General features: G+C 46.9%; 4 protein-coding genes across 13 annotated transcripts in view; 2 read left to right on the plus strand and 2 right to left on the minus strand.

The window, feature by feature from the left end:
• The window catches only part of PIAS3 (protein inhibitor of activated STAT 3), a 10,668-nt gene extending 6,644 nt beyond the window's left edge, over positions 1 to 4,024 (plus strand). For 3 of the 4 annotated variants that reach the window (XM_077842517.1, XM_077842516.1, XM_077842518.1), the window contains exons 10-14: positions 1,364 to 1,497; positions 1,578 to 1,746; positions 1,912 to 2,045; positions 2,232 to 2,269; positions 2,845 to 4,024. In XM_077842517.1, the coding sequence (XP_077698643.1) occupies positions 1,364 to 1,497; positions 1,578 to 1,746; positions 1,912 to 2,045; positions 2,232 to 2,269; positions 2,845 to 3,111 (742 nt within the window). In that variant the 3' untranslated portion in view covers positions 3,112 to 4,024. The remainder of the gene's footprint in view (positions 1 to 1,363; positions 1,498 to 1,577; positions 1,747 to 1,911; positions 2,046 to 2,231; positions 2,270 to 2,844) is intronic. The other variant, XM_077842519.1, reaches the window with a different exon arrangement.
• NUDT17 (nudix hydrolase 17) lies at positions 1,031 to 6,571 on the minus strand. 3 transcript variants are annotated; one of them, XR_013348860.1, is made up of 8 exons: positions 6,347 to 6,571; positions 6,023 to 6,206; positions 5,755 to 5,780; positions 5,530 to 5,622; positions 5,165 to 5,263; positions 4,797 to 4,933; positions 4,258 to 4,405; positions 1,031 to 1,733 (listed from the first exon to the last, which is right to left on the minus strand). XR_013348860.1 is itself a non-coding variant. In XM_077842532.1 (8 exons), exons 1-8 carry the CDS (start codon positions 6,536 to 6,538, stop codon positions 1,730 to 1,732), a joined length of 888 nt encoding a protein of 295 aa, XP_077698658.1. In that variant the 5' UTR covers positions 6,539 to 6,569; the 3' UTR covers positions 1,031 to 1,729. The 3 variants fall into 3 exon arrangements, 2 of the variants coding, with proteins under 2 accessions (XP_077698658.1, XP_077698659.1); XM_077842532.1 differs by having other exon boundaries at positions 4,258 to 4,410; positions 6,347 to 6,569; XM_077842533.1 differs by lacking the exon at positions 5,165 to 5,263 and having other exon boundaries at positions 4,258 to 4,410; positions 6,347 to 6,570.
• Positions 6,572 to 8,763: 2,192 nt separating this feature from the next.
• POLR3C (RNA polymerase III subunit C) lies at positions 8,764 to 20,610 on the minus strand. 4 transcript variants are annotated; one of them, XM_077842521.1, is made up of 15 exons: positions 20,488 to 20,610; positions 18,390 to 18,556; positions 17,218 to 17,473; positions 16,922 to 17,107; positions 15,788 to 15,876; positions 14,673 to 14,777; positions 14,447 to 14,539; positions 12,795 to 12,875; positions 12,460 to 12,511; positions 12,144 to 12,204; positions 11,565 to 11,715; positions 10,279 to 10,380; positions 10,104 to 10,153; positions 9,566 to 9,715; positions 8,764 to 9,122 (listed from the first exon to the last, which is right to left on the minus strand). In XM_077842521.1, exons 2-15 carry the CDS (start codon positions 18,534 to 18,536, stop codon positions 9,041 to 9,043), a joined length of 1,605 nt encoding a protein of 534 aa, XP_077698647.1. In that variant the 5' UTR covers positions 18,537 to 18,556; positions 20,488 to 20,610; the 3' UTR covers positions 8,764 to 9,040. The 4 variants fall into 4 exon arrangements, with proteins under 4 accessions (XP_077698647.1, XP_077698646.1, XP_077698648.1 ...); XM_077842520.1 differs by lacking the exon at positions 20,488 to 20,610 and adding an exon at positions 19,587 to 19,727; XM_077842522.1 differs by lacking the exons at positions 14,447 to 14,539; positions 20,488 to 20,610 and adding an exon at positions 19,587 to 19,727.
• Positions 19,802 to 22,556, plus strand: part of RNF115 (ring finger protein 115) — a 70,179-nt gene continuing 67,424 nt past the window's right edge. Inside the window, exon 1 of one of the 2 annotated variants that reach the window (XM_077842530.1) lies at positions 19,802 to 20,160. In XM_077842530.1, the coding sequence (XP_077698656.1) occupies positions 20,059 to 20,160 (102 nt within the window). In that variant the 5' untranslated portion in view covers positions 19,802 to 20,058. The remainder of the gene's footprint in view (positions 20,161 to 22,556) is intronic. The other variant, XM_077842531.1, reaches the window with a different exon arrangement.

The raw sequence follows: 22,556 nt of genomic DNA on the forward strand, positions 1-22,556 counted from the left end.
ACCGCTAAGCCACCCGGGCTGCCCGGAATTTTTTTTTTTTTTAAGATTTTATTTATTCATGAGAAACAGAGAGAGGCAGAGACATAGAAAGAGGGAGAAACAGGCTCCCCACCGGGAGCCAGATATGGGACTTGATCCCTGGACCTGGGACCACACCTGGAGCTGAAGGCAGACACTCAACTTCTGAGCCTCCCAGGCGTCCCATGGATTTTTTTTTTTTTTTTTTTTTAAGATGTAAAGACTTTCCTTAAAAAAAAAAAAAATTTTTTTTTCTTTCTTTCCTTTAGAGAGAGAGTGTGAATGGGCATGTGTATTTGGGGGGGGGGGAAGGGGGGATGGGGCAGAGGGAGAAAGAATCCTAAGCAAGCTCCACACCTAGAGCAGATCCTGACATAGGGGCTCTCTCCTACGACCCTGAGATCATGACCTGAGCCGAAATCAAGAGTTGGATGCTCAACTGACTGCACAAGCTAGGTGCCCCTATCCATGGATTTTTGATTGCGTGTGGGATCAGTGCTCATACCCCCATGTTGTTCACGGTCAACTGTATATATTTCTAACAGTATGGATTTACTGCGTTAGGCATCGTGCTGCGCACTCTGCATGCCTCATCTCATGGAATCCTCATAATTAACATTGTGAGAGGAGTATGGTTATTACAGGTGAGGAAGCTGAGACTTAGATTATCTTGCTTAAAGTTCTGATTGTTAGTAAGTGGCAGAGTCAATGTATTGAACTGATACAATGTATCTCATAGAACCTGACCTCCCCACTGAGCCCAGCAGGAAAGTTCTTTTGAGGGTCTGGATGTACTGGTCTAGCTGGTCCTAACCCCCATCTAGAGCCTAAATTATGGTCCTCTCCTCATTCTCAGTGCCCTCTTTGAGACGGTTTATGGAGTTCTGCATCTCTGTCCCTTTTGTCTTGTCACAAGTACTATATGAAACGTGCTTAGAATGTATTTTTTGTAAAACTTAGCATTTAAAGTTAAAAGCCCTTTTATAAACCTTAGTTTACTCTTTTCCTTTAAAAAAAAAAAAAGATTTTATTTATTTATTCATGAGAGAGAGAGGCAGAGACACAGGTAGAGGGAGAAGCAGGCTCCATGTTGGGAGCCTGACACGGGACTCGATCCTAGGACTCCAGGATCATGCCCTGGGCCAAAGGCAGGCGCTAAACCGCGGAGCCACCCAGGAATCCCGTTTATTTATTTCCAACAACTCAAGAGAGTTGAATAGGGTGAATAATGTCTCTATTTTACAGATGAGGAAACAGGTTCAGGAAGGTGAGTCCCAGAACTCCCTGGCTACTGTTCCCAGCCATCTCCTAGCCCCATGAATTCTCATCTCTTCCCTTCCCCCAGCTTATTCATGGAGATACTTAATTCCTGTTCGGATTGTGATGAAATCCAGTTCATGGAAGATGGATCCTGGTGCCCCATGAAACCCAAGAAGGAGGCATCTGAGGTTTGCCCCCCGCCAGGGTATGGGCTGGATGGTGAGTGACCCCCTGTCCCCCATCTGAATTACATCTCTGATGGCCTCTTCTCTGAGACACAGTCCTCTTACCACCCACAGGCCTCCAGTACAGCCCAGTCCAAGAGGGCAATCCATCAGAGAATAAGAAGAAGGTTGAAGTTATTGACTTGACAATAGAGAGTTCATCAGATGAGGAGGACCTGCCCCCGACCAAAAAGCACTGTCCTGTCACTTCGGCTGCCATCCCGGCTCTACCTGGAAGCAAAGGGTAGGAGGAGATAGGCTGAGTCCACAGCAGAAGGGGCAGAAGAAGAAGTCGAATGCTTTCTGAGCCCCAGACAGACCCTGGGGCAGAGAGGGAACTCAGGAGGCTGAGCTGGGTGAGGGCATCTGTGGTTCGCTGGCTGCCCCAGCTCCTCCTCTCTCCTCACAGAGTCCTGACATCTGGTCACCAGCCATCTTCGGTGCTCCGGAGCCCTGCTATGGGCACTCTGGGTGGGGATTTCCTGTCCAGTCTCCCGCTACATGAGTACCCACCTGCTTTCCCACTGGGGGCCGATATCCAAGGTAGGACACCGATCACAAGGTGGGCTGTACCCTCCACATCTGCCCCCAAACCAGATCAGAACCCCTGCTCCTTTTCAAAGCCTTCTGGCTCTCTTGCAAGGGGCTTCTTTGTTTTTTGTTTTGTTTTGCTTTTGGCTGTGAAGGGGTCAGACAGGAGATTGATTCTGGTTTTTCTTTTCCTATCAGGTTTAGATTTATTCTCTTTCCTTCAGACCGAGAGTCAGGTAAGTGGTCCCTGCCCCCATGAAGATGTCAGATCTCTGAAACGTCCTTTTTAGGCACTAAGGGGCCCCTCCCCACCTGTCATTTTCCCCTGAGACCTAAACCTGCTCTGTGAGGGAAGGCAGGGGCTGGAGGAGGAGGATGTGGGGTGGGAGGGTAGTTTATTTCCCTCCTAGGCCCTACTGGCGCTTCTTCAGATTCTCACCCATGTCTCTTGGATCCCCTATTACTCTTCTGTCTCCAGACTTTTTAGAATTCTGCCCCTGACTGCTCCCCCGCCCCCACGCACCCCTGTGCACTTGAGTGCCATGCCTGCCCCAGCCGGACATTCCATGCATTTCAGACGCCCACAAGGCCAAGAACCTAGCAAGCTGGAGGGGCTGTCTCAAGGCAGGGAGTCTGGGTAGGGTAGGGGTGGGGCAGGGAAGTAGGGGAAAGAGAGAGTCTTCTCCTGTTTCTCAGAGGATACCTGGGGATCCAGAGGGTTTGATTTATCCTGGGATATTTCTGAGATGAGTGATTGGGAGGCAGGTGAAGTCAGGGGAAAATCTGAAACTGTGCCCTTGCCTCCCCCCAGCACTATGGTCCCTCCGTCATCACCTCGCTAGATGAACAGGATGCCCTTGGCCACTTTTTCCAGTACCGAGGGACGCCCTCCCACTTCCTGGGCCCACTCACCCCCACATTGGGGAGCTCTCACCGCAGCGGCACTCCAGCACCCCCTTCTGGCCGCGTCAGTAGCATCGTGGCCCCTGGGGGGCCCTTGAGGGAGGGGCCTGGAGGAGCCTTGTCCGCGGGTCCCTCTTTAACTGGCTGCCGGTCAGATATCATTTCCCTGGACTAAGTCCCCCGGATGATGGAAACTTCACTGCCACCCAACACTGAGCACGTTCGCTGTGGGTCCGGACTCCTGGCCACTCTGACCTCCCAGGGGGCTTTGGCCAAAGGTCAGAAAGACCTTCATGGATACCTGTTTTTGGCCTTCCCTCAGCCTGACAAGGCCAGCACCCAAAGGGTTAATATTTAACCTCTTTTTAAGGACATTTGGGTTCTATTTTTGGAAATGTTCTTTAGATGGCTGGCACATTCCTCTGGGTACCTTAACCTAGGCAGTGGGAGGCACACAGGATGGGGTGTGAGGTGGGGGAAGGGCCGAATCTGCTAGAGCCTCGTGGAGCAAGGGCGTCTCTCTTGTCCCCTAGATGCCTTCTTTTCCCCAAACCTATGGTTCTGTTCCTTCCCCACAGCCATTGTCTCTTCGTGTCCATTCCGTTCTCTTTGGCCAAACAGACAAGTGGAGAAGCTGAGGCAGGCAGACACACGGACAGAGAACTCTATTTTGGGTTGCAGATTTTTTTTTTTTTGTACATAAACGAGAAAAACCAAAATACTCCAAAGATGATTTCCCCTGCTCCTTACTTCCCAGTATGACTGAGGAGGAGATAAGGCCTTAGCCCTGATCCCCAGGGGGTTTGGGAGCAGGGCCTGGCCAATTACCCAGGTCTTTCTCTATTTATATATTTAAGTTCACAATGTTTCATATGCTGACCAGCTTGGGGCATGAGCTTGGAGAGGCCCACAGCCTCGTGGTTCGGTCTGGCTCATTCTGCACCTTTCCTGGGAGGTGGGAGGACCCTCATGCCCTCCCTATTCTCCTTTTTCAGGTTCCTCCAGGGCCTAGGACTTATGTTGTAATTTTACTTTTTATTCTCAAAGTTGTAGCAAAGTTATTACCCATAATAAAGGTTGTGAATGTCTGGGAGTGTCTTGGAGGTGGGCTGAGGAGGGGATTATGTACTTCGTTTTCCAGAGCCCTGGGTTGGGGGCAGGGGCCCCATGTTCTGTTCTTCCTTGCAGGCCCTGGGTCCATTTGCACATGGTAGGGGTGTCCCACTGGGGGTTTCCAGGAGCATTTGTTCCCCCCCCCCCCCATCTCCCTCCCAGACCATTCAACCCAATGCTGCAGAACCCTCAAGTCTTTTGCCCTTACCTGCCCAGATGCTGCAGCCAGAGCCGGAGGGCAAACTTGGTCCCAGTGCTGACCCTCTCTTTGCCTTCAGCTGTGGTTGGGGTTGTCCGCAGCAGCGTAGACATAGGCAAGGCCAGAGGTCGAGTTCCTCCATCTTCCTCTAGTTCCACTGCACTGCATAGTAACAGCTCCTGTCTGGATTGTGCCTTGTGGCCTAGCCCTCTTCATGGAACCCTCCCAACCACAGCAGAAGGGTGGGTGGATGTTCACCTCATTTCGCAGAAAGGAACAGGTTCAAGGAAGGTTAAATGATTTGCCCCTCTGGGAGAGTGGGACTCAAGCCCAGTTAGAACTAGCCAGTTGGAGCAGGAACCCTTGGAGTTGGATGGACAGTGTCTTTGATCTCATGTGCCCCTTTCATCATCAGCTGGCCAACACACTCCCACAACACAAAATCCGCCACACACACCCCCACAGCCCCTACCCCAAGGAGGAGTTAGAAATTGAACTTCTCAATGAGTATGTGTTGGTGTGCTGGAGGGTCAGGCAAAAGCTCTTACAGGACAGAGGGTGGTAGCTCCTGCGGCAGATGCCTGGGTGTCTCTGTGCCATCCTCTGTGGCAGCCACTGCAGCTGCTACATCTGGTCCCAGCCACATAAAGGCACTCACCTCACTTGGGTTTGGTTGGATCCGGGCCTGGGGAGACATGTAGACCCCTTAGCCATGGCCTCCCTAGGAGGCCTGTTCTTGATCACAGCCTACGCACAGGTGGAATGGACATAGACTTGGGGCAGGGGCAAGGGGAGAGGCTATTGGATTTCTTGGTTATCTCTGATGCTACCCCCCCCCCCCCCACCACCACCTTAGTCACAGAACCCTTCTGCTTGGGTCTCAGCCGGCATTTCCTTCCTACACTGCCAGCCCTACCTGCAGCTGCTGTTGTGACTCCTGGGAGACCACGAGTAGATAGAGAATGATGTGATGGTATTTGGGGAGACCCCAGCTGAGCCTAGGAGGGTAGGCAGACTAAGAGAGAATACAGCAAAAATGAGAACTTCCTCTCTCTTTTTGAGACTTTGTAAAGACAGCTAAAGAAGTGGAGGGTAGAGATGGTGTGGGAGGGACACAGGTGGGGATTGTGGGCTTGGGGACGCCAAACCACCCACCCACACTCAGTCGTTTCCCCAGTGGCCAAGGCGTGTCTGGCTGGTCTATAGGCTTTGGTGGATTCCAGGTTGTTGAGGGCTCTTGGTCAAATAAAGGAAGGGACCTTTTACAGGTTCCTGTCTCACCTCCCATAACCCCAAAGGGACCCAAGAGAATTGGCCCTGGGGCAGCTGTAGTCCACTCTCCTCCCAAAGCTCTCGGAGACCTCCGTCCAACAGCTGTGAGAGAGAGAGAGGGCAGGTGGGAGAGGCTGATGCCTGACCCCTCCAGGTCCTTTGTTGCTCCTCTCAGTCCATACAGAGGCCTCTGCTTTCAGGGCAGGGGGAAGGTGGGGTTAGCAGATGGGTTACCTCTTCATCAAGTTCCACGTGACCACCTGCAACAACAGTGGGAGCGATGGTTAACTGGCGGTGTTCCTGGCCAGGAACCCCCGGGCACTGTTGGCGCTGCCCCTCCTCCGGTGGGCATAGAGGTCATGGAGGTCACCGGCACTCCTTGTGAAGAGGGGACCTACTGCATTTCTGGGCTTGCCTCTCTGCCCTCCTGAGACTGGGAATAGCACTGCTGGGTGAGGAGCCTCTTCCTTGGACTTGGGGATCTCGTTCTCAGGGCACTCACCTGGGGGTACCCAGAGGTTGGGAGAAACGCTGAGGGTGCTCGTCCTTCGGGTTAACAGGACAGTCTGGTCGCTGGACTGCAGAATGACGGCCACACCCAGGTCCACACCTCGATTCGTGGGCAGCTCGGCCGCCCGAGCCCCGAACTGCTGCTCCAGCGCCGCGAAAGGGCAGAACGGGGACCGCTGCGGGGGTGGCCGTCTGAGTTAATACGGGCAGCACCGCGCGACGCGGGAGGAGGAGGTCGAGTCTGGGCGGCCCTTGCCCGCCCCCCGGCCTCTCGCGCCAGCTCCCGCCGACCTGCCCCGGGGCCCCGCTTCCCGACCTGCAGCGGAAGCCTGGTGGAAGCGCCCGGGAGTGGCCCGTCCGAAAGGACGAGTCGTCCTCGCTTCAAGCCGCAGTGCGTGCTCCACGGCCCAAGCCCTGGCCCGGCGCCCAGAAGGCGACACACACTGTGCGCGAAGCCGGGCGACTCCGCGCGCCCGGACAGGAGCAGCAGCACTCGCGCGGCGGCCATTGCGCAGCTCCGCCGCCCGCCCGGCGCCCCCTGCTGGCCGAGCGGCGCCGCCCCCCGGAGCGCTGGGCGGGGGCGGGGAAGCCGGGCGTTCGGTGCGCCCCGGGAGCCCGCAGAGCCGCGCGGGTCAGCCGTGGGGCCGGGCCGTGCTAGTAAATGACAAAAAAAGCCTCTGGGTCCTCATCAGCCCCTTTTCTTCCCCTCTCCTCGGTTTAGGAGAGGGAAGCAGACTGGATGATTCTCAACTCCTATGTCACCTCCCACCAGCCCGGGGCTGAACCACTCTGCACACCTACCTGCTGTAGGAGGCATCACCTCGAATTCATCACATCTCCTTGCCAGACACCCGGGAAACCTTTTTGACCCCTTCTTTCTCACACAAATGGCAACCCAGTGCCCTAGATTCTACCTCCTTGAACTTTCTCAAATCCATGTCTTGCTCTTTAGCCTCCATGGTTCCTAGCCTTCCTCATATTCTGCCTGAGACAATATTGCCAGTCTCAAATAGTCCTTCTCTTACCAGTTCATTCTCTAGGGTACTTCCAGAGTGATCTTTCTCAAACACAAGGCTCATCATCTTGCTTCCCACTGCTCCGGAGAGAATAGGCTACTAAGCACGGTATAGCAAGGACCCCTCCAGCCCTTGCTCGTGCTCTCTCCAGCTTCAATGCTGGCAGGACTTAGGCCCTGTTTTCTAGTCACATCCTATATGCAGTTCTTCCTGGAACCAGGCTCTGCTTCATTCTGGGATCCCTTTCTGCTTCCACCTGACAAATCCTCATCTTTTAAAAGACAGATTGTCACTTTCTCTCCCTTTCCTGCCTCTCTGTATATAATACTTTTCTACAGAGCCCCCCAGTACTTCCTTGTACTTATCTCCTCCCACTAGGTTATATGAGCAAGGCTTATTCATCTTTGTATCCCTAAAGCCTAGCCCAGTCCAGGGCACATAATAGGTGCTTAGTAAAGAATGGTGAGTGGCTTGAAGGCAGAGACGGTATCTTTTTTTATCTTGTTGTATTATATCCAGTATAATGGCTAGTAATTAGTTGGCATTTAATTGGTGAATTGGATTGGTTCATTAATCTTGATGAATTACAGAGAATGGACATTGCTAAGAGGAAACTGAAGAGATTAATTTTATGTTTTTTTAAAAGATTTTATTTATTTCTTCATGAGAGACAGAGAGAGGCAGAGATATAGGCAGAGGAGGCTCCCTGTGGGGAGCCTGATGCAGCACTTGAACCCAGGGGCCCTAGGATCATGACCTGAGCCAAAGGCAGATAGTCAACCACTGAGCCACCCAGGTGTCCCAAAATTGAAGAGATTTTAACAGCACCTACCTGTTTTAAGTGAGTGGAAGCTGCTGGGACAAATTACATCAACTATATTAATCATCTATCCATGGTACGGAGAGAGAAAACTTAGAATTGCAGCTTTTAAGAAACCATGGAGAAGAGGAAGGCAATGACTTCTTGAGGGCTTTACCATATGCCAGGCATTGTGCTAAGTGTCTTATATGTACAGTTCCAGATGTGCTAGGAAGCCTGGAGTTGGCAAATGTGGCTTCTATCCATAGATTCTAGTGTGAATGCTGGGGCCAGTCCACCTGCTAGCCCTGAAAATTGCTTTTATTCCCCTCTGTGTGGTTGTCTTTCCCTACACATTCCCTACACTGTTTGTGTGTGGCAGATTACAATTTAACAAATTAAAGAAAAGGTGTAGCCTTTTGAGAATAGAATGAACTGCTTAGGAAGAAGTTTCTTCCACTGCCAGGGATGTTCAAACACAGGCTTGGCTGACTTTTTTTTTTTTATTTTTTTTATTTTTTATTTATGATAGTCACAGAGAGAGAGAGAGAGAGAGGCAGAGACATAGGCAGAGGGAGAAGCAGGCTCCATGCACCGGGAGCCCGATGTGGGACTCGATCCCGGGTCTCCAGGATCGTGCCCTGGGCCAAAGGCAGGCGCCAAACCGCTGCGCCACCCAGGGATCCCTCCTTGGCTGACTTCTTGATGGGAAATGATGCATTTGATCGATTATTAATCTATTTGATTTAAAGTTCTTTCCCCTGCCAAGATCAGATGAGGGGAAAATACAGTGATGGGCCTAAGACAGGATCAGCAAACTTTAAAAAAACATATTAAACTCTTTCTGGTGTATTCTGGGCAGTAGGGATAGAGGGGCATTTCAGTAGAACAATCTGCAATGTATCCAACTGCAAAGAATGCATCAGGCACCTCTTTTATTTTTATTTGAGGTGGGGGAGAGAAAGAGAGAGAGGGAGAGAGAGAGAGAAAGGGCGAGCGCAGGAGCAGGGGGGAAGGGCAGAGGGAGATGCAGATGCCCCGCCAGGCAGGGAGCCCAATACAGGGCTCAACCTCAGGACCCCAGGATCATGACCTGAGTCAAAGGCAGACGCTAAACCAACTGAGCCACCTAGGCACCTCCTTTATTTTTCCTTCCAATCTCCTCAGATTTTCTGAGAAAGGCTCTTCTTCTGGGTCATTGTCTCTTCATGGTGCTCTCAATATAGGACTCCAGCAGGAAGATGGTTTCATCCACCTGGATCTCACTGGCATCCAACCTGAGTGAAAAAGTGAAAGCATTTGCTCAGATTGAGCATTCATTAGCATATATAAGGTTAGAGGCCATAGAGAATGGCATTGAGAGCATTACTTGGTTTGAAATGGAGAGATGGTTTGAAAGGGGAGGTGATGGCAAAGGTCTGGGAAAGAAGTGATGAGGGCCTGCATGAGGACCAAGATAAAAGGCCAGATTTGAGACACATTATTGAAGTTAAATCCATAAACTTGGTGAATAAGAGTGTGTGAGCAGGCAGTAGAAGCTGAAATGCTTTCAGAGTTTTTAAGCTTAAGAAAATAGATGGATTAAATTCTGCCAATTGAGCCGGGAAAGAAGAGAGTGAGTTTAGGTTTGCTTGGGTGAACTTGGAGGGGTGGCTGGGTATGGAGGTGGACTTGTCTGGAAGGTGTTTTGAAACATAGGTTTGAGATTCATGATGCTGACTTGTTGACGTTGCGCTTCAGGGTTTCTAGCTGCTGGCGTTCGGGGACTGTGATCATCTCCTCTATTTCTTGGAGCTGTGCATCCTCTGCACCTGTAGCCTGCATAGATGCAATGATGGCTTCTACCCTCTGAGACTTTTCTAGTAGACGCCTGTCAGACAAACACAACTCTGAGGTATGTCCCCTAGCTCTGGAGATTCTTGTACCCATCAGCCCTAAGGCATAACTCCCTCTTCTTCCACATTCCTGATCAAAGTGGATATTGCCACCATCCAAGAACAGTCTTTACAAGTTTAACTAGAAATACGACTTCACTCCAGAAACTTTTACTGCCTTTTTAAATAAATTTAACTGCAAAATTATTTCACTGGGGGTACATCAGAACAGTTTAGACTAATGTACAATTTAGGTCAACCTAAGCCAATAATTCAATGCAACTAGACTGGTTATTGTCTCTATTGTTTTCTATTTCCATATGAAATTTCCCTTAAGACTTTGACCTTGAAAAATGTAATTACTCAACTGAAAATGCTACTCACTTGTTCTCTTTGGTTTCAAATTGTCTCCTTTCTATCAAGTTGGCTATGCTCTGAGGGAAGAGAAGACAAGAAATGCACATGGTTCTATTTAAGTAGCTCTTGTACCGGCTAACTGGGGCATTAGAGTTAGACTCTTCTGTGTGGAGGAAATGGGGAGAAGGTCCAAAGAAATTACCTTGTAGCACCTGTGCAGCAACATTCGGGCAGCTGATAGGATGTTCACAGTATATAAATAGAAGGTCCTGGATGGGGCGTGGTCTGGGGTTTTGGGAATTTCCTATTTGTCCACAGAAAGAAAAAGAGAAATCACACTGTTCTTCAAAAAATGGCAAGGTAAACACTTGTTCCATCCAGAGCAACTCAACCTTTCCTCTTCCCCAGTCATTCAGCATCTGTGTTTATAGCAAAATCAGCCACATGCAGAGCTTTTTCTACTTGACTGTCAGCATCCTCAGTGGGGAGGAAAGAGAAGGCAATTAACATTTACTGAGCAACCTTTTTTTTTTTTAAGATTTTATTTGTTTATTCATGAGAAACACACACACACACATACACACACACACACAGAGAGAGAGAGAGAGAGAGAGAGAGAGAGGCAGAGACACAGGCAGGGGGAGAAGCAGGCTCCATGCTTTGAAGCCCGACATGGGACTCAATCCTGGGTCTCCAGGATCATGCCCTGGGCCGAAGGAAGCGCTAAACCGCTGAGCCACCCAGGCTGCTCTTACTGAGCAACTCTTATGTGCCATGTAGATTGTATTTGATCTTTAGGACAAACTATTATTTTTATTACCACCACCCATCACCATTGTATTGATAAGAAAAAATGACGGTAGATAATTTGCTCAGTGTAACTGGGTCAGCAGCAGAACTGTGATTCTGTCTCCCAAATCCATTCTATTTCCTCATAGGGCATACTACCTGGCTTTGCGGACCCAATAGATGATGTTGGCAGATTTAATCTATATAATAGATTTAACACCTGGGGAAAGGACAAATCACAAGGAGTAGGAGCTAAGGAAAAAGGGAATTCTGGGGTGATTTCTTGAGGTGCCTCTATTTAACTAAGGCCACTTAAAGCTTCCCTATTCTAGGGGGATCCCTGGGTGGCACAGCGGTTTGGCGCCTGCCTTTGGCCCAGGGCGCGATCCTGGAGACCTGGGATCGAATCCCACATCGGGCTTCCGGTGCATGGAGCCTGCTTCTCCCTCTGCCTATGTCTCTGCCTCTCTCTCTCTCTCTCTCTCTCTCTCTCTGTGACTATCATAAATAAATAAAAATTAAAAAAAAAAAAAAAAAGCTTCCCTATTCTCTTCAAGTGCTTGCTAGGTCTCTGTTAATCTTTTTTTTCTGTCTTAGAGCTGAAGTGAGAGTTTGTTTGAGGTTCAGGAGGTTTGCCTCAGAAGTTTCTTTCACCCTTGACCAGCTCCACTGGTTGGTGATTGTTATGCTACTGGTTACCTGGAGTGATATGAAATTTCCTGAGAGCATCTTATAAAGCATATCCTTTGCCTCCTTTGCTGGAATCATTGCAAAGTCTTCTACCTGCTTCTGCTCCAGGTGTTTCTTTTGCAAAACTAGACGGAATATTCTGGCACAACGAGACCCAAACCTGGAAAGGAATAAAGAAAGCAAATGGCATGACATAGATTAGTTTTAGCTCCTAGTCACAGATGGCAGTTGCTCTGTTTCCATGTATGGAGCCAGGACCAGAGAGAAGAACAGTGGTCAGAGATTTCTTTCACAACTCCACAGATTAATGATGGTACTGCTAATCATAAAAGAGTCACCAACTGCTGACTCATTTGAGTACCCGAGTTCCTGCATTTATAAGTAAAGGCTTTAGGAAGGCTGGTTAATTGGCACCATTGGGAGTTAAGTAGTAGAGCAGTAGTGGATGGGATCTGTAGCAGTCCAGTGGAAAAACGGGCAAGATGCACCAAGATGTATCTACATGGGGTGCTTACATAATGATTAAATTGCTTATCCAAATGAAGTGTGGAAAAATGGCCCCAACCCTGAGCAGGGTGACACTCTTACCTCTCCTGCACGACAGACTCCAGAGTGGCTGTGGCTAGGGATCCTAGAGCTTTATGCAGGTCTTCATGTAGAGGGTTAAGGTCAGTAATGTTTTGGTTTGGTCACTGTGATCTTAGTTTTATTCCTAAAACAGGGTTTTGCTTAACTAAAATTCGGTTAATTCAAAGTCCTTTTTACTTCTTTATCATCAATGTATGAGTTCAATTTTCTGACTTACTTAGTATACTAAATATTATCCAATCTTTTATTTCATAAGTCACCATTCTTCTTCTTAGTTCAGGCTGCCTGACTATAAGGAAATAACTGGTAAGGATACTGATGACATACATTCCTCCACCACTGTCGCCAGACTTTCCAACAAACTCTAGCTATTGGAAAAAACACAGAGAGAGAGAAAGAGAGAGAGTTAACTGGATGGCAAGTCCAGTGATTCTGTTTCCAAAGGAGCAAATATGGCCAAAAGTCTGTAGCAGATAGCCTTCCTATCAGCTGATGGTAGAGAAACTGTCTGAGCTGGGCTAGGTAGAAAATGAGGCTACAGAAGGACACCAGGTTTCAGTGGCAGAAATAAATTGTAAACACAGCAGGAAAAAAAGGAATACAAAACAAAACAAAAAAAACAAAACCCCAAAAAGGAAGCAAAACACTTACTGGATCATCTGCCAGTAGAGTGAGATACTGATCAAGAACTTGTTTAGAGATGTTATAGCCAACAGGCAGAGATCTGAAGATCTATGGAGCAAAAAGAGAAGGTAAAAATGGGCTTGGGAACTTAGAATTGCTGACTTTGTTGAAATATAGATGTTTAATACATAAATACATAGTAGCATTGTTTGTAAGAGTAAAAAAACTAGAAACAATCCAAATGTACAATAATAAGGAATTGATTAAAATAAAGTACAACATGGCTACTAAGTGGAACATGATGCTGTCATAAAAAATAAGATCTATATATGCTGACATGAAAAAGGTGGCTTAGATACACTGTTGTATGAAAAAGGCAATTTTAGGGGTGCCTGGGTGGCTCAGTGGTTGAGCATCTGCCTTCAGCTCAGGTCATGATCCCAGGGTTCTGAGAGCAAGTCCTGCACTGGGCTCCCAGTGGGAAGCATGCTTCTCCCTCTGCCTATGTCTCTGCCTCTCTCATGAATAAATAAATAAAATCTCTCTCTTAAAAAACAAAAAAAAACCACACACACAAAAAAAAACAACTTTAGAACAGTATGTAGAATTCTTTTTTTTTTTTTTTTTTGCTGAAAAAAATACATATATCTATTTAAATGTGAGACTATACATAAAAAAAAGGTCTGAATAAAGTTAGGTATCAAACTATTAACAAGAATCCCTGTGGCTGGGATCACATGAAACTATATACATATTTATTTATTAAACTTTTTTTTAAAGATTTTATTTATTTATTCATGAGAGACACAGAGAGATAGAGAGGCAGAGACACAGGCAGAGGGAGAAGCAGGCTCCATGTAGGGAGCCCGATGTGGGACTCGATCCCGGGACTCCAGGATCACGCCCTGAGCAGAAGGCAGATGCTTAACCGCTGAGCCACCCAGGTGTCCTAATTATATATATATATATTTAAACTGAGGTATGTTACATATAATAACAAGCCCAGATTTTAGAGGTTCAGTTTGATGAGTGTTGACAATTATGTATATCCCTGTAACTACCACCCACAATAAGATATAGAACTTGAACGCCATTTCTAAAAATATAGGGGGCTACAACTTGAAAAAATTATACATTTCTATTGTTTGAATAGAAGTCACATAATTACTGTATTGAAAGGAAAAAAACCTGAAATTTTTGTTATAAGTTTAAAATTTTAAAAATAATATGAACTGAAAATATAACTATAATATGGATAAATATAATTATGAAATAGAATATAAATAAAATGTATTTGGTACATTAAATATTTATATTTTAAGAAACAGATATACTAAAAACAAATTTAAGATACATAAAACTAGTATACTGAACAAAAGCAATACAAGAAGCCAAATGATGTTCTGAGTACCAACAAAGGTTCTCAGATTCCAGATAGTGGATTCTTAGAACAACTGGGAATAGCTGTACTTTGGCTAGGAGAATGGTTTAGGTTTTTTAAGGATGGATCCCCAGAGACCAATATTTCAGTACCTAACACTTGAAGAGAATCCCTGTCCCACCTCAAACAATAAAAACTCTTTCAAAGGCTCAGATCTCAACCTAATCCCAGGCTCTGTGTATAAGAATCATCACATCCGCAGTCTGTTAGAAAAGTAGTACAAGAACATGTAGATCACCTCATTGGAAGACAACGGCTGGGTGAAGGGGGCAGTAGAGGGAGTAGTAATCTCACTCATCCGAAGCATAGTCCGCACGATCTCACTGCTGGTCTGGGTTTGAAAAGTGAACTACAATTCAGAATTCACTCCACTGTGCTGACTCTGGCTATATGCCAATGGCTACATCTGGCAAATAAGTGAATGCTCCTGATTTGGGACACCGTCCCACCCACTTAGATACCACCTGGTCCATCCTGTTGGCAACTGCACTGACAATGGCTTGGTCACGGAAGTGCTGATGGAATCTGTCAAGGTTGGCCTGCCAATAAATCCCATCATCTGGAATGGGCTGAGGAGGAGAAAAGGATTAGAGAGAAACATTTAGATACCGTGAATATGGGGAAGAGTTTTCTGGCGAGGAGCTTGGATTTAACTGTTCACTATTTTTTTTCCTATTCAGTAGCAACCACGTGGGGTGGAAAAAAAAAATCATTCAATCATGTGGATCAGGGCCTTGATGAGACAAATTTACAATACCCAATTCAGATTCTCTAAACTCACCTCTATTTATTTATTTATTCATTCATTCATTCATTCATTCATTCATTCATGAGAGACACAGAGAGAGAGGCAGAGATGTAGACAGAGGGAGAAGCAGGCTCCATGCAGGGAGCCTGATGCAGGACTCAATCCCAGAACTCCAGAATCATGCCCTGAGCCAAAGGCAGCCGCTCAACCACTGAGCCACCCAGGCATCCCTTAAACTCACCTCTGAATTTACCTAATCTTTCTCTATCTGAACTCTTCTCCAGTATCCTTAAATTTTCTATTTACCCCTCTCTTCCCACTCTCAGCACATGACCTTGCCTCTTATTTCAGAGAGAAAACAGAAGGCCCTTTTTTGGCATAAGATCTGACCTCTGTTTAATGATGAAGCCTCAGAAAGGAGAAAGTAATGGAGTTTACACTTTGTTAGTTCATTCTTGGTCAATATTGAATGAAGTTCATAATCCTACTAATCCTACTACTTTTTTTTTTTTATAAATCTTTTTTTTTAAATGTTTATTTATTTATTTATGATAGTCACACACACACAGAGAGAGAGAGAGAAAGAGAGAGAGAGGCAGAGACATAGGCAGAGGGAAAAGCAGGCTCCATGCACCCGGAGCCCGACGTGGGATTGGATCCCGGGTCTCCAGGATCACGCCGTGGGCCAAAGGCAGGCGCTAAACCGCTGCGCCACCCAGGGATCCCTAATCCTACTACTTCTCAATCAAGGACCTTGTAAATCTCTTGGGGCCTGTTACCTTTGTTATCTTTCTGCCTTGCCTTAGGGTGAGGACCCCTAAGCCCCATTACCTCTTTGTTATCTGTGTTGTGTTTTGGTCTCTTGGCCTTGGGCTCCCCAGCAGCATCTTCATCAGATGATCTTCTCCTTTTACCTTTCCCTGATAAATAAAACAGGCAAACAGTTATGCTACATCTCATATGAAGACAGGAAATCACTGAATCTGAGAGCAGGTTTCCCTCTATCCCAAGACATCTCCAGCTGCCTCTAGGTTAAAGTGGCTGGGGAGGCTGAGGAGCTCCAAGAAATTCGAAGTAATGATGAAGTCATTTGAAGCTCAACATATTCAAAAAAGAAAGTTCTAATCTTTCTACCTCAAACTGTTCCTGTTCCAAACGCTTCCTTTTAGTGAGTAGGACCATTCATCCTCCCCCCACATGCAAGTCAGACACACAAATGTCATTTAGTACCTCTGTCTCCTTTACCCTTTCTGTATCTAATTTTTCACTGGGTTTGTCTACATTTTACCTTTGCCCTATCCTATCTACAAGCAGGAAAATCTTTTAAAAATGCAAATTAGATCATGTCACTTCCTTTAAATCCTTTAGTAGTTTTCCTTTGCTCTTAGGATAAAGAACAGATGCTGTCTGTATAACGTCTTGCATGATCTAGCCCCTATCTTTCTATCCTCATCTCATGGCTCTCTTTGCTCACCATGCCTTAATTACACTGACCCATCTTTTACTTCCTCAAATATCCTATTTTTTTCTCATTGTACACTATTCCTTTTGTAAAAATATTTATCCTCTGTACTCCTTCATACATTACCTCACTGGTTAGTTCCTGCTTCTGTTTCAAATCTTAGCTCAACTGCTACTTTCTCAGAGAAGCATGTGCTCTAAACCCTGAAAAATTTGGTTCCCTGTTACATATTTTCATAACATCTCATACTTTTCATTCATAGTACTAATCAGTTTCTTAGTTATACATCTATCTGATTATTTGAGTAATGTAACTCAAGTCTTTTTTACATTAGTCTTAAGCCCCAAAAGGTCAGGGACTTGTTTTTTCATTTTACACCACAGTATCTGGCATAGAGTAAATATTTGGTAACTGCTTGATCGATTCATTCACTAATTTAACAATCTTTGAAGAAGAATCCACAACCAGGGCAAATCATAGTTTCAGGGGTCAAAATTCCTTACCGATCAAGCTCAGTTTTGGAACCAGGTACATGTCCTTTTCACTGATCACAAGAATGGGGGCAGGTGGCAGTGGCCCTGGGTCTGAATTCTCAGTGGCAGGCACCCAGGGGCAACGCTGTACAAAGTGTGTGTCTGCTAGTCGCACAAATGTGTTTGATACCTCAGCATAGTCCATGGTCTTGCCATCTGTACAACAGGATGAAAGTGGCAGATGAGATTGCCTAAGTTAGCTGAAGTTCCAGTCCTGCAGCCAGCCAATCTATGCTTTTGCTAACAGCTATGAGTACAGTACTAACCCTCCATAGTCTCTGTGAGCCGGTCTGCCACTTTCTTCACAACAGCTGACATTGTCATTTTGCCATTCAATAGCAGCTCCTCAACAATGAGTTCTCCGGTGTCACTGTACAGTGTTTTGGCAGTATAGATGTACCGGGGATACCTAAGCATTCGCAATACGCGGCTGCACTGGGCTTCATACTCCACTACACCACGTTTGTGCACTTGATATATCACCAGGTTATGTTGGATAAGCACACAGAGGGCTTTTTTTACCTAGATAGGACGCAAAAGAAAGAAAGAAAAGATCTGAAGTCATAGCTCATTTTTGTTGCCAATTTTTGTCTAATAATTTACTAAGAGCTGGCTAAGGATCTCTGTGCTTCTTCCCTCCCTCCATTTGGATAAGCTATTGAGAATCACATGTCAAGGGGCACCTGGTGGCTCAGAGATTGAGCGTCTGCCTTTGGCTGGGTTGTGATCCCTGGGTCTTGGTATTGAGTCCCTTATGGGGCCCCCTGCTCAGCGGGGAGCCTGCTTCTCCGTCTCCCACTCCCCCTGCTTGTGCTTTCTGTCAAATAAATAAAATCTTAAAAAAAAAAAAAAAGAATCACATGTGAATGGAAGAAAACAGTAAGATTCCTCCCTCTGACACTCATTTCCTCTGATCATTCAAAGTATAATGTGGGGCACCTGGGTGGTTCAGTTGGTTAAGCATCTGACTCTTGATTTCAGCTCAGGTCATGATCTCAGGGTTTTGACATAGAGCCCCTACATCAAGACAAAGGCTGAGGGTGGAGCCTGCTTCAGATTCTTTCTCACCCTAGCCGGAATATGTGTGTGTGTGCACAGCTTCTCTCTAAAAACAAAACAAAAAAACCTTTCGAAGTACAATGTACTTCCCCTCCGTTATTCTTATTCCTTAAAGGTAGCACTGAGATTAATAGACTTATTATGAATAAGCAAGGTGTAGCATATTAGGAGCAAAGATTTGCCTAAGAAGCCATGATGAACCAGGAATACCTTGAGAGCAGAACCTTGAGGCCTACATCTTATCCCCCCCTCATTCCCCAAATAACACTGTTCTGATCCTAGGGCAGACTTTCTCTCTTTTTTTGTTTTGTGGGGTGGGGAGGAATAATATTTAAAGGTAGATAAAGAATGAAAGCAAATTAATGCCGTCCACACATACCTGATCCAGTGATGTTCCTGTGTCATGGGCAATTACTCTTAGTGGCTGGCTGCCAGTCCTGATTAGGTGGACTCCAATTTTTTCTACAATCTCTCCAAAATGCTCTTGTAGCAACAAAGAGCAAAGTTTAATTTCTGCTTGAGTCATTGTACTGAGAAGTCTCAGAGCTAGAGGGAAAAAGGCCATATGATGGATAGTTTTCCTCTTTTGTTGGAAGTAGAGCTGCTGAGTGCAAATTCGTGTACTTTCTAGATGGCAATTTTAACAGTATATCTTTAAAAATTTTCATTTTAGATACCGTCTCAAGAAAATAAAAGTCACTGTAATTTCCCTTATTATACTGATATGCTGGAAACAACTGAATGTCTAACAATAGGAATTAACTCAATAAATGATGGCATACCCATACAATGGAATACTAGCCACCATTTAAAACAAAGTATAATACATATGAACATAGAAAATTGTTCCTTAAGTGAAAGAAGCAGGTCACAAAGGAAAACGTAGAGGACAATTAAATCATAATGAAAAACAAACAAACAAAACCGCGAGAAAAATGCATAGAAAAAAAGACTGGAGGACTATATGTCAAATTTACTTTAATGGGATTATGAGTGATTCTAATTTTCTTTAAAAGTTGGGTGTAGATGATTTTGCGATGTCACGGACTTTAGATTCAATACTCCATTGCTTGGAAGAATTAAGGCCACTGTTCACGGCCGTTGGGAATGAACAGGTAGTGTCACCTCAGTCCATAAAGGAAATGACAACTTAGAAGAAGAAAAGGAGGCAAAGGAAAGCTTCTCAACTGGGTGTTTCAAACAGGAGATGAAGTATGTTGTCTGAAAGGCAGTATTTAATTCTGAAATTTCTACTCCTTGAGAAAGTAAACATACACAGAAACAGACACAGCTGACCCTAAAGTATAATTACTTATTATCCCAAGGGCTACCAAGCATCGAGTTGTTCAGTTAGTCTCCCAAATCCCCAGAGGCCAAGTCTCCGCCTCTCAGCTCTATATTCCCATTCGCATGTGCTTGGGGAAGCATCCCGGACCCTGTCCCATCCTGCAACAGGACTTCCAGGGAGCCTACTTAGCTCCCGGCTCTTCACTCCCTTCACGCAGGTCCCCGTTCCAGACTCGGTCCCCTGGTCCACAGACAGGGCCGCTTCGTCAGGGGAGCATTTCCCACTAACCTCGGGGTCAACGCAATCTAACAATGCGGCTTCTTGCGGGTCCCACCGGCCGCCGGGGCAGAGGGGGAGCCCACGGCCCTCCCTCGCAGGCGGACGGGCAGCCAGGAGGAGGGAAAGGGGAACCACGCGTGCCGCTCTACCCCGGAGTTTCGGTGGTTTCCGGTGACGCTCTTTCTTTCCTCTCGCTGGAAAGCTGGAGGACCGGCGAGCCGCTGTCTGAGGAGCCGGCGGGCAGGCTGCGGCGGGCGGACTCTCCTTCCTGCGCCTCTTTGGTGCCGGGAGGCGGGCCGCGGGGTCGCCGTCCGCGCCGCCGGCTCTCTGGGCCCGGCCGACTCACGTGACCGACGCGGCCTCCGGCGGCCCGCCGCACTTAGGAAGCGGCGGCGGCCGAGGCGACGACCGCAGCCCGGAGGTAGCGGCCTGGCGGGGGACGGGCCGCTGCCCTCTCGGACGGCCGCGGCGGAAGAGAAAGATGGCGGAGGCCTCCGCGGCTGGCGCGGGCGCAGGCGCCGCTGTCGCCGCGCACCGGTTTTTCTGCCACTTTTGCAAGGGCGAGGTCAGCCCCAAACTACCGGTAAGAGCCCCGTGGCCCCTGCGCTTGGGCATCCGCGGGGATCCTTCGCCCCGCAGTCCCCGAAGGGGTCTTCAACGCCCCGCACAGCCCGGATTTTTCTGACACCAGCCTTCCAAATGCCCGCTGCCCGCTGTTTTCTGGTCTCCGGCCCCAAATCCTGGGCGTCCCGGCCCTGGCTCCAGAGCTCCCGCCCAGCCCTTTTCCCCTTCGGATGTTCCACCTGCCCCTCGCTCCCACCCGGCCCTAAACCTGCGTCGCTTCATCTTTTTTTCCTCTCGCAGCAAGTTCTGACAACTCTCCCCTTAGTTTTCTTTCACTCTTTCTTACCTTGTCTCTATCCCACAATGACCTCTCTTTCCCCCCTCTCGATATCTTCTGCACTTCTCACCTTCCTCTACTGCCTTTTTCACTTTTAATCGGACACCCCCGCCCCCCAATCCCCAGGGGAGCCAAATAGCGGATTGCTGAGGGTTGTCCCTGTTCGCTTGTCTCTAGGGAAGGAAGGAAGAAAGCGCGGAGAGAGAGAGGGTTGGAAGGTAACTGTGGGGAGGTGAGGATTTTGCTCCTCAGTGGTTTCCAGGGTTCTTGTGAAAGTGAAAACAAGTGTGCTAATGACTTGCAGACTGCCTTGTCCGTCCTATCACTATTGAAGGAAATGGCTTTAGGAAGAAGTCAGGACATGTTGTCCTGCTGCCCGTGTTTTAGCATCACCTCCCTTCCCCGCCCCGTTCCCCGATTCTGTCTCTTCACTTAATAAAAAGACCCATGATAGAATGCTGGGGACTGGCTCCTCTGACATAAGATTGGTTTTCACCAGTTTCTGCCAGATTGTCTGTTAGCCCCTGGAGAGTGGTGCAATCGTTGTGAAGAATGTGCTTCTACAGCAGGCTAGCCAGCTACAACCCTCCAAACCCAGCTCTTGTGTGTTGGGTTATAAGCTACTACAGGGAGACCCACAAGAGTGAATGTAGACTCTACCCTTGGCCAGCCATCTTTAGAATTAGTTATGGTTGTTCTTTTTCTTGGAACTATCCAGCCTCAGCCTTAAGACAGGGGGGCTATATAACAACCCACCTCTGTATTTACTGTGTCTCAGATACAGCCTGTGAGAAATCCTACTAAATGTGTCTGCATGCATGTCTTAGTTTTTATTTTTTTTTGAATTTTTATTTATTTATGATAGTCACAGAGAGAGAGAGAGAGAGAGAGGCAGAGACATAGGCAGAGGGAGAAGCAGGCTCCATGCACCGGGAGCCCGACGTGGGACTCGATCCTGGGTCTCCAGGATCGCGCCCTGGGCCAAAGGCAGGCGCCAAACCGCTGCGCCACCCAGGGATCCCTGTCTTAGTTTCTAGAAACACAAATGGAGTCTAGTGAATACATGCCTCAATGGTATTTTAGCTTCTTCACCAAAAGTTGTGCTTTTTCATGCTTTTAGGGCATTTTCTTTCCATTTGCCCCACCCCATCCAGGGTCATAGTTTCATCTATGTGCTATGTTACTTTTGCCTGCTGGTTCAGCTCTGTGTGTGTGCAGGCTTTTTTGCCATGTTTCAGTGCTAAGAAGAGCAGGTGCCTTGGTGTCTTGTTTTTTGTTTTTTTGTTTGTTTGTTTTTGTTTTTTCTTTTGCTAGTGGACAGTAGAGCCTCCAGAACTCTCTTTAACCACAGAGAGGAGGGTCTTGAATTCAGCCAGTACTTGTGTAACTAGTGACATGCTGAATGTGATGCCCTGTTGAACATTGCAGTCTTCTGATCTTTAAGTGCTATTCACTTTGCCTTTAAAAATAAGTCTAACTTTTCACAACTTATTATATCTTCTTAACATCTCAAGACCCCACTTCGTGCTCTTGAAAAGGGATAGTTTGAAAGATGTGGTAGGAGTTTTTTATAAGCCTTAGTTTAATGCCCAGAGAAGTTCTTTTTTTTTTTTTTAAAGATTTTATTTATTTATTCATGAGAGACACAGAGAGAGGCAGAGACATAGGCAGAGGGAGAAGCAGGCTCCATGCAGGGATCCCAATGTGGACTCCATCCCCTGCCTTGGGATCACACCCTGAGCCGAAGGCAGACGCTTAACCACTGAGCCACCCAGGCATCCCAAGAGAAGTTCTTGATCTTTTTAGTATTGTTTATTATCTGTCATACCTGATGTCTAAGTTGAATACTGCATACATACAAGGTTCTCATCTGAAGGTCCTGGAGACAATACCAAGGAATATATGGTTTCTGCCCTCAAGGACCTCATAATTATGTCGGAAAGACAAGACAAACATGGAAAAAGAAACAATATACATGAATAGGGTGGATATAGTATGTGGTTAAGAGTTTAGTGAGAGAGGGATACGGTAGCATTGGTGATGTGCAGGGAAGAAGTTACAGTTCAGATAGGATTTAA

This window comes from Canis aureus, chromosome 12, assembly GCF_053574225.1.
Source record: "Canis aureus isolate CA01 chromosome 12, VMU_Caureus_v.1.0, whole genome shotgun sequence".
In the NCBI taxonomy this organism is placed as follows: domain Eukaryota; kingdom Metazoa; phylum Chordata; class Mammalia; order Carnivora; family Canidae; genus Canis; species Canis aureus.